Source organism: Branchiostoma lanceolatum, chromosome 11, assembly GCF_035083965.1.
Source record: "Branchiostoma lanceolatum isolate klBraLanc5 chromosome 11, klBraLanc5.hap2, whole genome shotgun sequence".
Classification (NCBI taxonomy): domain Eukaryota; kingdom Metazoa; phylum Chordata; class Leptocardii; order Amphioxiformes; family Branchiostomatidae; genus Branchiostoma; species Branchiostoma lanceolatum.
This window is the reverse complement of record NC_089732.1, coordinates 11,509,219-11,521,618: the sequence shown is the minus strand read 5'-3', so window position 1 is coordinate 11,521,618 and position 12,400 is coordinate 11,509,219. Positions and strand designations below refer to the sequence as shown.

General features: G+C 40.6%; 1 protein-coding gene across 1 annotated transcript; it reads right to left on the bottom strand.

The window, feature by feature from the left end:
* Positions 1 to 421: 421 nt before the first annotated feature.
* LOC136445212 (fibroblast growth factor receptor 2-like) lies at positions 422 to 12,102 on the bottom strand. Its single transcript, XM_066443078.1, has 22 exons — positions 12,090 to 12,102; positions 11,855 to 11,995; positions 11,174 to 11,314; positions 10,887 to 11,027; positions 10,569 to 10,709; positions 10,344 to 10,484; positions 9,954 to 10,088; positions 9,371 to 9,670; positions 8,677 to 8,970; positions 8,139 to 8,232; positions 6,501 to 6,630; positions 6,222 to 6,315; positions 5,946 to 6,073; positions 5,652 to 5,814; positions 5,364 to 5,474; positions 4,975 to 5,168; positions 4,634 to 4,756; positions 4,398 to 4,468; positions 3,598 to 3,638; positions 3,179 to 3,275; positions 2,656 to 2,755; positions 422 to 652 (listed from the first exon to the last, which is right to left on the bottom strand). The coding sequence occupies exons 1-22, from the start codon at positions 12,100 to 12,102 to the stop codon at positions 629 to 631; spliced, it is 2,817 nt and encodes a 938-aa protein (XP_066299175.1). The 3' UTR covers positions 422 to 628.
* Positions 12,103 to 12,400: the final 298 nt, after the last annotated feature.

The following is a 12,400-nucleotide window of genomic DNA, read 5'->3' as shown; positions in this document are numbered from 1 at the left end:
TCTTAAACCTTATTGTGAATTGTAGGTAGGTTATGGAATCATGCAGATTTTGCAAGTGCCCTCTAACAAAAGGTGTGGTTAACAAAATATGCGCAAATCTCATCAGTTTATCAATAAACATTTCTCAAGTCTTTGTTGATATAGCAAAATGAACGTAAGCTGCCGCACAGATTTCAAAGCCCTATCCTAACAGGTGAATATTAGTACAACATTTCAAAGAAATAAGCTTGTTACAAAAAACAAGCAACATATTGCATGAATTATGTGTAATTCTGCCATATCGATATAAACAAATAAAGAAAGTAAAAGAAAGAACACAGAATGTAATCATGCAGCATATATCCATCGTTTCGTAGATTCCTACTTAAATTCTATTTCACTCCTATGAACGTTGATTGCCTTTTGTTTATGAAGAGTGCCCTAGAACCTCATTCCGTACACTTTGACACACACACAAAAAACTGTCTACAGGCTGATACCAAGTAAGGAACTAATCACAACATTAAAAAAACTGTTAATATTTGTTCTAACGTCTATGTTATGATGTTATTTGCGAGCCGTAACCTCGGGTGTCATTGCCCTCTCGGTCCAAGTACCACAGCGGACGTGGCGGTGCTCTGTTGAAGTTTCACTTCAGCAGTGATGTATAATGCTATGTTTAAACAAGAAAACGAAAGAAAGTTAAGTCATTCAATGGCTCGTCTCTTCTTTTCGAAGGAATATCTGTCTTCAAAGCTAAGAGAACTCCTCCACCAGCCTTACCAGGCAAGGTGGCACTCCTGTCTTTGCGGTAAACGGTGTAACCTGGTGGTAAGAGTTCCTGGTCATACACGCTAGAGTTGAGCCATGTTGTTTTGCGTAGGTGCGCATATGAAATAGCACCTCATCTAACGACATTGTTCAACAAAAGTTTACGTCTCGGCTGGGTTCCGACACAGTGGAAAGACGCTAATGTTTGCCCTGTTCTCAAAAAGGGCCGCAAGGACCTTGTTGAAAACTATCGCCCTATATCTCTGTTAAGTATCGTTAGCAAGGTGATGGAAAGATGTTTATTTAACCGCATCTTTCCACATCTTAAAGGGCAGATTCACCCACTTCAACATGGCTTTATCAAGGGCAGATCTACCGCAACATTGTTACTTCAAATTTATGATAAAATCGGCCACATTCTAGATAATGGTGGCCAAGTTGATGTAGTATTTCTTGATTTCTCGAAAGCTTTCGACTGTGTCTCCCACCGCCTTCTAGTACACAAGCTAAAAATGTATGGAATACATTCCAACCTGCTAGCTTGGTTCGAAAGTTATTTGTCTTGTCGTAGACAACGAGTTATTGTAGAGAATGTGCACTCCGAATGGCTCCCAGTTGTCTCAGGAGTCCCCCAAGGTTCCATACTTGGGCCGCTCCTATTTCTATTATTCATAAACGACCTTCCTTCTGTAGTCAGTAATACAATGGCGTTATATGCAGACGACTCTAAATGTTTTAAACATATCTCAACTGTCATTGATTGTATATCACTCCAAAAAGACATTGATAACATGTACAATTGGGGCAAAACATGGATGATGAAGTTTAATGCAGGCAAATGTAAGTTACTATCAATAGGTAGGGGAAATAATCTAATCCAGTTTCAATACAAAATGAATGACACTTTTTTAGAGGTAGTCTCTGAATACAACGACCTAGGAGTTTCGGCAACTGGTCAGTTATCCTAGAAATTTCATGTTCAAAACATCATCTCCAAAGCCAATTCAACATTGGGTTTCATCAAACGGTCTTTGGGCTTCCATGCCCCATTGCTTGTCAAAAAAGCTCTCTATGTGTCCCTAGTCCGAAGTAAACTAGAATACTGTTCGACGGTGTGGTCTCCCCACACTCGAGAACTAATAGAAAGGCTGGAGAGTGTACAAAGGCGAGGATCCAAGTTCATCCTCAATAGCTATTCCGCTGACTTCACGTATAAAGAAAGATTGCTTAAGTGTACATTTTTACCATTGTCATATAGACGTGAAATGCTAGATTTAGTCTTCATTTTTAAATGCTTCTTAGGCTATTACGAAATAGACGTGAACGATTACTTATCCTTTCCGCACCCTTTCCTAAGGGCATTCTCTCTGGCCAAATTGACCCCAAGAAAATGTCACACAGAGACCTTCAAGCACTCATTTTTCTCAAGAATTGTCCGAATATGGAATGCCCTCCCAACAGAGATTAGACACCTCAGGCTAATTCCGAACTCTTCAACCAAACGCTTTAAGCAATCCATTTCAGAACATTACACATCTCTTCTGACAACACACTTTGACATCAACAACATATGTACATGGACTACCTCCTGTTAATGCTGCACAAGATAGACAAACCGTCCTTTTTCAATATCTTTGTTATTACATATACCACCATTATTGTCATTTTATTGTTATTATTGTTATTATTGTCATTTCTTGTATGTATTGTGATATTAGTGATGATTCTTTATTTGTTTTTAAATGTACTCTGGAGGTGTTGGCCTTGTAAAGGATGCATTGATCCTGTTGCCAACACCTCTCAGAATTTTATTCTGTGAAGCTTAATAAATAAATAAATGTGTAGACCTATCAACCAATGTATGGAGTAATGATTTAAGAATTCACATTTTTTAAAGGTGGCCACCTGAGAATCTTGCATGATCCTATTCAGACTTGACTTCAGTTGAGGGAAGCTCGGTCTGTCTTCAGGTAAGGTTTTCCAGCAGGTCGTCATTATTGTGTACCTACATACAGCCCAAACAAACAATACCATCTTTAGATACGTTTATGAATGTTAAACATCCAGGTAAGCAAATAGAGTAGTACGATTTAAACTTAACATCTGGATAAATATCGATAAAAATCGGACGTTTCGGGCGTCCATCCGACTGCCCTTTTTCAACGAGAAGTTTACTTACGGATGCGTAAAGAATGTTAATTCCTAAGTTCTAAATAAACAAAAGGTAACGACTAAAGCGTTCTAAAAATGTCACATCTTTAGCTTAATATTATGCATAACACAAACACACACACAAACACACACACACACACACAAACACACACACACACATACACACACACACGTCATCGAAAGCTAATTCAGAATCTCATATGTATCGGATTACATAAGATTATGGTCGAACAAAGGACATCTTTGCTTTAATTACATTTCGTCCGGACATGGTGTCGGCTTCTCCAGTCGACCGCCATCTTTGATCAGGTCCATCATCCTCTTGCCGTTCATCCCTTCGTAGGGTTGTTTGCCTGAGGGTGAAATCGACGAATGATTTACGATTATGCTCATATGAGTATCAAGTCCATACACTATCACAATGTCTTTTATTTGCGAATATTGGATTCATATTTGATCATTCTTCAGAGTAGAAGAGTGCCAACACAACCAAGTCCCATCATTTCTTGGTGATCAAAGATCACGTAACCTTGTAAAACAAACTTAAAACTTACACTGCCAAGTATTTCTATTCAAGACAACTCTGAGAACTTAACCTTGTAAAACAAACTTAAAACTTACACTGCCAAGTATTTCTATTCAAGACAACTCTGAGAACTTGATAATCTAAATTACCCAGAGTGATGATCTCCCACAAAAGGACTCCAAAGGACCACCTGTAAAATACATAACAGGTTCATGTGTGCTTGTGACGCCAATACAAAAAGGTTGCCGTTGATACCGTTTAAATGATCTATCTTTTTACCTGGCTATGGTGACTACATTGATTATACGAAACATCTTCGCATGACATTGTATTTTAAAACAACGTACTGGTGTCCAAAAGAGGTACATTTTGCTTGCTGGCAGACAAAATACATTATCCTTTTTAAAAGTAGTGTAAGAAATATGAAAATACTGCTTGCTGCACTGCCCCCATTATTCTGACGCGCGGAACACCCTCTCTTCCACTGTCGAACGTCTTGTGCGGCAACGCCTCACTACACCGCTTTTGCTCCAGGGATCAGCGGCCCACAACTTTGAGACAAACAAACAACTGTCTGGGGCACTGCATACGTATATTGAAACAACGAAAAGATTTGCTTCCAGCTGAGACACCCTTAAAATCTGCACTTAAATGCGTTACTTTAAATTGTATATTGAATCATCTGTAGTATTTTATTGTTGTATTTCAATGTATTGTATTGTTTAGTGGTCCGCAATATCAGCTTGGCTGCCTGGCGCTCCACTATGTATTGTGTTGTTGCAATTTTTAATAAAGAATAAAGAAAAATATGGAAAAGGCAATCTTGTTTATCTTTGTACTTCTTCTTTATTTCAATACAAAATTTTTTTCGTCTATACATGTTAATGTTACACAAGGCAGTTTAATCACAGTACATCTATCCCTATATCATAACATGAATGGTACTCACACGTCACTCTGAGATGTGTAAACGTTGTAGAACAGGGACTCATACGCCATCCAACGCAGGGGCAATTTGCTCTGAAAGGAAATGTTCTTTCATTTGTTGAAGGACAAATTGAAAGACTTGATAGATACATTAATGAGCTATACCAGTAGAAAGATTAGTTTTCAAGATATCATGCTAGAAATATACTAAGCTTATACATCATTTCTATCTATCGGAAGAACATGGTATGTACTCACCTTGGTGCTCTTTACGTACTCACTACTCTCATAGACGTCCCGGGAAAGTCCAAAGTCAGACACCTTAGCCTCGAGGTTCTTTCCAAGAAGGACGTTTCTTGCCGCCAGATCACGGTGCAAGCACTGACAGGACATGAGTATTTAGACATTATTTTGATATGTTACAAAAAGTCTGGTTCTTTCAAGATATAAAATGAAGCAAACATCGTCTCAACTAAAGACTCACTCTGCAATTTAATGATTATCATTGCGTTCCCGTTGAACAAGAAAGAATCCACGAATAGTGCCAATTAGTATGATGTTTAGAACATACTTTCCGAACTATATCTGAGACAACGTACCTGCATAGCCGCCAGATGACTCATACCACTGGCAACATCGATGCCGAACTTGATGAGTTGTTCCATGGGGAGAAGAGACAGAGACACCGGTTGGTTCTGATACTCAGAATCTGTGTTCAGCGCGGCAGAGTTGGTCACCAGCCAGTCCTTCAGACATCCGTTGCGGGCGTACTCAACCACGATACTTAGAGGTCCTATCAACATGTGTATTCAGATATGGACTGCTTGATGTTTTGATATGTTGAATGATGCCTTTTTCCACTATCAATATAATTTTATGCTAGTATCAGACCTTTTCTACCAACAATGTCCTGATAAAAATGATCCCCCAACATTTCTAAGACCACTGGATGGTTTTTACAAATCCAATCACATTCTGATGAACTTACCGTCTTTTGTGCAAGCTCCAACCAGAGAGATAATGTTCTCATGTTGGCCGACGGTAACCAGGATGTCTAGTTCTCCCAGCAGGTCTTTTTTGTCACTGTCTGATGCTGAGTCTGTAATATGAAACAGGAAATGTGCCATATGGGCTAATGAAAAATACACACAAGGATTGCAGGGTATGAAAAATATTAGGCTTTGCTATCAGTATATTCTAATTCGCAGTGTGGCCCATACTATACTGTCTAGCACACGTGCAAAATGAAACGTGTCGACTTGATGTACGACCTTACCTTTGAGTGTCTTTACAGCAACAGTTTTAGTCACTCCACGATTCCTAACTTCTCCTAGCCGCACTTCGCCGAACTGCCCTCTGCCAAGTCGCTTTCCGAGTTTCAAGTTTGCTCGGGGGATTTCCCAGTAGTTGAGGTTGGAGGTGGGAACATCGGGGTGAACCTGTTGATGAAGATCCAAGCTCGGTGTATCAGTGTTCCATTGATGGTACCAGGTTCAACGTTTTTTTTTTACACTAGGTTATTGATGGATACTAAATAATGATTTGTTTTGGAAGGAACTAGTACCATTACCGGCTTGTCTGGAGTCTTCAGCTCCACAAGTAGTGCTGCCAGTCTTGCTCTGGGTCCCGCCTTTGGGATCAGGTCCTTCAAGATGGCGTCGTTCATGCCACGGAGTGCTCTCCCGTCAACGTCATTTTCTACATATTGCAGAGACGATTGTGAAACTTGAATTCTCTCTCATAATGGATTTAGTGAGACTAAATATTACACTGGACATAGAAATGTTCTTGCGTCACAGGAACAGTTATGAAAGAAAAATTATTGAAGTAATATTTGAAGACTTGCCTTCGAATGAGGTTGTAAGTTCTTTCAAATCATGAGCTTGGAGAAAGTTCTTGACGTCTTGTACAGTCTTAACTTGTGACAATCGCCTGCAATCCTAGTGCAAGCGAAATATATATGTTCAAGAAATAAACATCAAACGTTACATTTCAAATAAAGACACACACAGACACACACAGACACACGCACACACACAAAGAAACAAACAAACACACACACATGACGAAAGTGGCTTGATAAATCTGACAGTCACTACAATTGTGAAGAGACGTGATTTCTAACCTTCTGAATGTCATCCTCCGAGGCGAATGCTTCATTCAAAGTTCCACTGCTGTCGTGTGGCTCCATAGAATCACCAATATTTGTTAGTGAAAGTTCTCTGTTGTCAGTCTGCTTAGGGCTTTTCTTCCTTCTTTCAGGTATCAATGAAACAACAATGAATATAAAGATAAAACACAATGACACAGCTGCGGTTGGCAGAAGCAAGTATAGCATTTGTGCATGCTAACATGATTATCATCATATGTGGACAGCACGGCTGTTTCACCGAATCCATGTAAATTAGATTAGCTGTTCTTCTTGTCAAAGGATTAGTCTAATATCCGTAAATATGAGATTAACGGTGTAAGCTACGACCAATCCAATGACTACATAGGAGCTAATTGTTTGTACTTACTTGTACAATAATCTAATCTTATTACCTTCGCTGAAAAGGTTATGCAGAGGCCGGGTAACGTTTGTGTGTGTGTGTGTGTGTGTGTGTGTGTGTGTGTGTGTGTGTGTGTGTTTGTGTGTAGTGGCACAGCATAACTCAAGAATGCCTTGATGGATTGTTTTGGTATTTGGTATGTTGGTAGGTTTTGATGAGACCTAAAACGATTAGATTTTGGGCCCCCTAGCGGCTTCTTACGGTACTGCAGCGGAACTTCCTGTTTTGATATCTCGTGTTCTGGACATGCCATGGAACTTATTTTTGAGTGGTAGATAGATCTTTGGACAGAGAGTAAGTGGTGTGGGTTTGGGCCCCCTAGCGGCTTTTTTGGAACTGCAGGAGCAGGTTTTGCGTCTGACTTTGAAAGGGAATAACTCAAGAAGGGCTGGATGGATGGTAATGATTTTTGGTAGGTAGATAGCTTGAGTGATGATGTACATGATTAGATACTTCTTATGCAAATCAGTATCTAATTTGCATAATTAATGAGGAAAGTTTATACAGCCGCCAAGTTCCATGATAGGACTCTGAAACATGTGACATATGTAACTGAGGAAGACAGAAATATTAATTGATATGAACTATGCAAATGAAGACCTCATTTGCATAATTAATGAGAAAATACTATAACAAGATGGTCTTGATGGATGGTCATGATTTTTGGTATGTGGATAGCTTGTGTGATGCTTAGTATGATTTGAGAATAATTATGCAAATTAGATTATAATTAATGAGGCAACTTTAAAGATCCGCTTTGTTCCATGATATGACTATTCAAATTGTAACTGAGGAAGAGAGGACTGTTAATAGATAGAAAGTATGCAAATGTTGGCCTAATTTGCATACTTAATGAGTAACTTCCATTACTCCACACTGGCAAATGACGGCAATTTCATACATTTAATACTTTTTTTGTGGCATCAGGGAGTTATGTGAGTGTGAACATCGTTGAATCAAATTATGCTAATAAGGGCGTCCTTGGCATAATTGATGATAAATATTAGCATAACATTCTTTGTTAAGCTTATAATTTGTTAAGCTCATACTTTGGACATGTTAAATTTTAAGACAATCAACTGGTATGATTTATAATTGATGAGAAACACAGAAATACGTCAGTCATAAAGGTTAAAATCATTTGGCGAAGGTATGAGGTCGTGGAACTCTAGTTTTCCCAATGTGTAACTTGTTGAATGCATGGTACATACCTGTAGAAAAAAAGGCTGATGGCTACCACACCTATTAGCACAACAACACCTCCAGCTGTTCCTCCAATTACCGCCCCAAGTGATGACGTAGATGCTGTTGCGCATAAATGTCATTGTATGCATTCTTAGTTTGTTGTTAGCATTCCCTAAACATAGCAAACATACTTGTCTCTAAACATGTACGTGTGTCTTTGTCAATGAAAAGAGTGGATGTTGTTAACTTTGCCACAGCTTATTGGGGGATTGCTAGTTCTGCCAAAAATAGTTGAAAGCACTGATGCTAGCGTAGGATTAAATGTTTGTCTTATACAGTATTTGTTACAGTCAGATTTTTTTAATGAATAATGGTGGTTGAAAAGTAAGCGAATTGTCAACAGTCTGGCCATCAATGATGGTCACACATAGAAATAATTATATGTAATAGCAATACATGTATGGGTTAGCAAGTATTGGAATTGAAAAGTTACTATTAGTAAGAAAAACCCAAACATTTACTTTGACGGCAATATTGAAGTAAGGGAAGATATTCTAAACTCACGTGCATTCCTTGTTCTTCCCTCTGCTTCAACGGGATCACTCCATCCCTGGGAGTTCCTCACCCTTAACTTTACGGAGTAGTTCTTTGCAGATGACAGCCCTATCAGCTCATGGGTTCCTTCGGTCCCTGTAGATTCTGTCGTTACCCATGGACCCCACGAAGCTTCGTCACTGCGTTTGTGAGTCACTTCTGACGCGTTAATGTCAATATTTCCGGTAAACCCAACTGTCCATGTGACTTGCATCGTTGTGGAGCTAGGGGAGGTTAGGGTGACTGTAACATCCTCCGGTCGTTCTGTAAAAGGTAATGTGAATATTGCCGTGTCAGTCTGTGCTTGCTTGTATGCTTGCTGTACGAACGTCTATTGAAGTTTCAGTTTAGTTCACAATACATAATAAAAAAAGGTACAGTGCAAGTACGCAAAAGTACCTAGCACTGCTAAAGTTGCTTGTTGTGACATGTCAGACTCCGTGCAATTCATGGACCTGCAATGGTCCTGTCCATTGTCCTCCCGCTTTTAATACGGTTCTGATAGTCAAGACACTACTATATGTGTGAGGCTGTTCTATTGGTATCTATTGTGACTTTGTCTCAACTAAAATCCAGGTTGTCACCATATACAATGATACCAATGAGATAGGATTGCCAAGACTGACAAACCCCATGAAATGCTGCGGAGACCATTGAAACGTACCTAGTACTTTTAACTCCGCGGCCCGTGACGTGTCCGAAATGGTTCCATTTATTGACCTGCATGTGTACTGTCCGTTGTTCCCCCGCTTTACACTGCTGATTGTTAGAGTACTGGTGACTGTGTGTGAAGAGCTGTCGGTTGTGGCATTGATTAGCATGTCTCCATTAGCTGATAGCTGATCATCGCCATGATGCCACATTACTGTCGGTAGTGGTTCACCGCGGCTGGTACAGGTGAAGGTAGCTGGTTGATTCAGCGGTACGTTCAGATCGTGTGGGTGTTCTATCACCTCGGCTAGAACTATAATGGTAAAAAGGGAGTCGTTTTAAGTTGTGAATATCTAAAAAGATAATACCAGCTGGACGATGAACATCGGCAATGCCTTGCATCGGCAAGGTAATAGTAATCAGTAAGATGTTGACTTAATTCAACGATAGCCAGCAAGCATATGGAGAAGATAAGTACTATTTACCCCGTAACCAAGCGGAAAGTTACTTGGTACCCAAGGATCGAAGCAATGATAGCTGTTGGATCAATCGGTCGTGTTACAGTGGTTAAACATGTTGTAGGAATTTCAACGTACTTTCTACACAAAATCCACCAACCCATGGAGGCTCACATCTATTGCAGATGCCTGTTGTGACATCACACGTGGTTTCTGCTACACAATGGCCACATGTTTCCGTGCAACCCTCTCCATAGGAACCAGCATCACATCCTGCAGACGAAGTGACATTGATTGCACATATTTGAGTTAGATTCTCTTTGTTTTCAGAACTAGGGCATTTTGAGTTGTATCTTGTCATTGAAGCATAATATCTATCTCACGATGACAATAGTGCATGACGCTGTGTCGCCCAAGAATACAGATAGTAGGCGCCAACATAAGAAAGACAGAAAATGTTTTTACCGAATGCAATTTGTTAAGCTTCGCAGTTTTTTTGGAAGTCTGACATTCAAAACACCCACTGACCTATTTGACAGTTGTTTCCCTCCCATCCATCTTCACACCCTCCACTAGAGCAGACTCCAGTCATGACGTCACACACAGAAACTCCACTTTCACAGTGACAGATACCGGTACAGCCGGGTCCAAACTCACCGGGCGAGCAGACTAAAATGAAAAAGCATAGAATGAGTGCCTGCTTGTTCCGGGAGGTTCCAACTGTCAAATGCGCTTAAATCTTACGCTTCACACCTGTCTGACAGTTGCTTCCCTTCCACCCAGCGGCACACCCTCCACTAGAGCAGACTCCAGTCATGACGTCACACACAGAACCTCCACTCGCACAGTGACATGTACCGGTACATCCGGGTCCGAACTCACCGGGGGTACAGACTGAAACAAGTCAAGTCAAGGCACAAGAGAGCACGGTATGAAATACTGATTGATGTGTAAGAAACGTGTCAACGTGGTTGGAAAGGGTTTTAACGAAAGCATAGAATGAGTGCCCGATTGTCCCGGGAGGTTCCAACTGTCAAATGCCCTTTTTATATAAGATATTAAGCTTCATACCTGTCTGACAGTTGCTTCCCTTCCAGCCAGCCTCACATCCTCCACTAGAGCAGACTCCGTCCGTGACGTCACAAACAGAACCTCCGTCTGCACAGTGACAGGTGCCGGTACATCCGGGTCCGAACTCATCGGGGAAGCAGACTGAAACAAGTCAAGTCAAGGCAAAAGAGAACACGATATGAAATACTGATAGATGTGTAAGAAACGTGTCACCGTGGTTGGAAGGTGTTTTAACGAAAGCGATTTAGTGATGGAATCTAAAACAACGGTCAACGCAACCTTTCTACCTGTTTGACAGTTGCTTCCCTTCCATCCTGCTGCACACCCTCCACTAGAGCAGACCCCGGTCTGGATATTACACACAGAACCTCCACTCGCACAGTGGCAGGTACCGGTACAGTCGGGCCCGAACTCACCGGGGGTACAGACTGAAAGTTACACCATATGATAAGATTAGCAGGTATGTGTACCAAAGGCTATATTGGATTCAATGTAGCAACTTAGCATGAATGACGACAGGTGAGAATCTGTTTGGGGTACCAAACTCACATTGACTACACGTACATAGTATAATAATTTATCATGTCTTGATAATGACAATTAACATAATCAATGATTTGTTGATGAAGGTTAGACATCCTGGTAAACAATACTAATCTACATTCCACTGGAATGACCTAGCAGAACTAATCAGTACTTACATACAATAAACTAGAAAACCGGTTGAACATGGCGAAAGCACAAACTCATACATAAGTGTAACTTTGCCAAGTTTAACCGGTTTTCTAGTTTATTGAATGTAAGTACTGATCAGTTCTGCTAGTTCATTCTTGTGTCACTGATCATGAAGAAGGATGATGGATGTCACCCGAAACGTCCGGAAATAATCTAAATTGTATATTAGTAATCAATAACTTGGTACACATATGCATGAATCATTTGTTAGAAGAAGGCAACAAGACAGCCACCGGTCTGACAGTTGTTCCCTTTCCACCCGTCCTCACACCCTCCACTGGAGCAGATTCCAGTCATGACGTCACACACAGAACCTCCGCTCGCACAGTGACAGGTACCGGTACAGCCGGGTCCGAACTCTCCCGACTCGCACCCTAGAAGAAAATTGAGTACAAATGTTCGAAAATATCACCTTCATGGTTCGAAAGTTTACATTCAAACTACATCGATAACTTATTTTTGCTATACATGGCCGGCTCATAACAACGTGAATGCGCCAAATTACATCTACCGTCAAGAGAAGTACAAGATATACATGCGCACGTTGTTATGACACTGTTGATATTGAATTGACGATGTCGAGATTGATATCATGGTCACATATGAACACGAAAAAAAAGACAGTTTGATAAAATCTTCCACCTTTTGATAATCAATGGGCATTTATCACCTGTCTGACAGTCGCTTCCTTTCCAGCCGGCAGCACAGCCTCCAGTACAGGCTCCAGTCTCCGTGTTACACGCGGAACCGCCGTTCAGACAGTGACAGGTACTGGTACA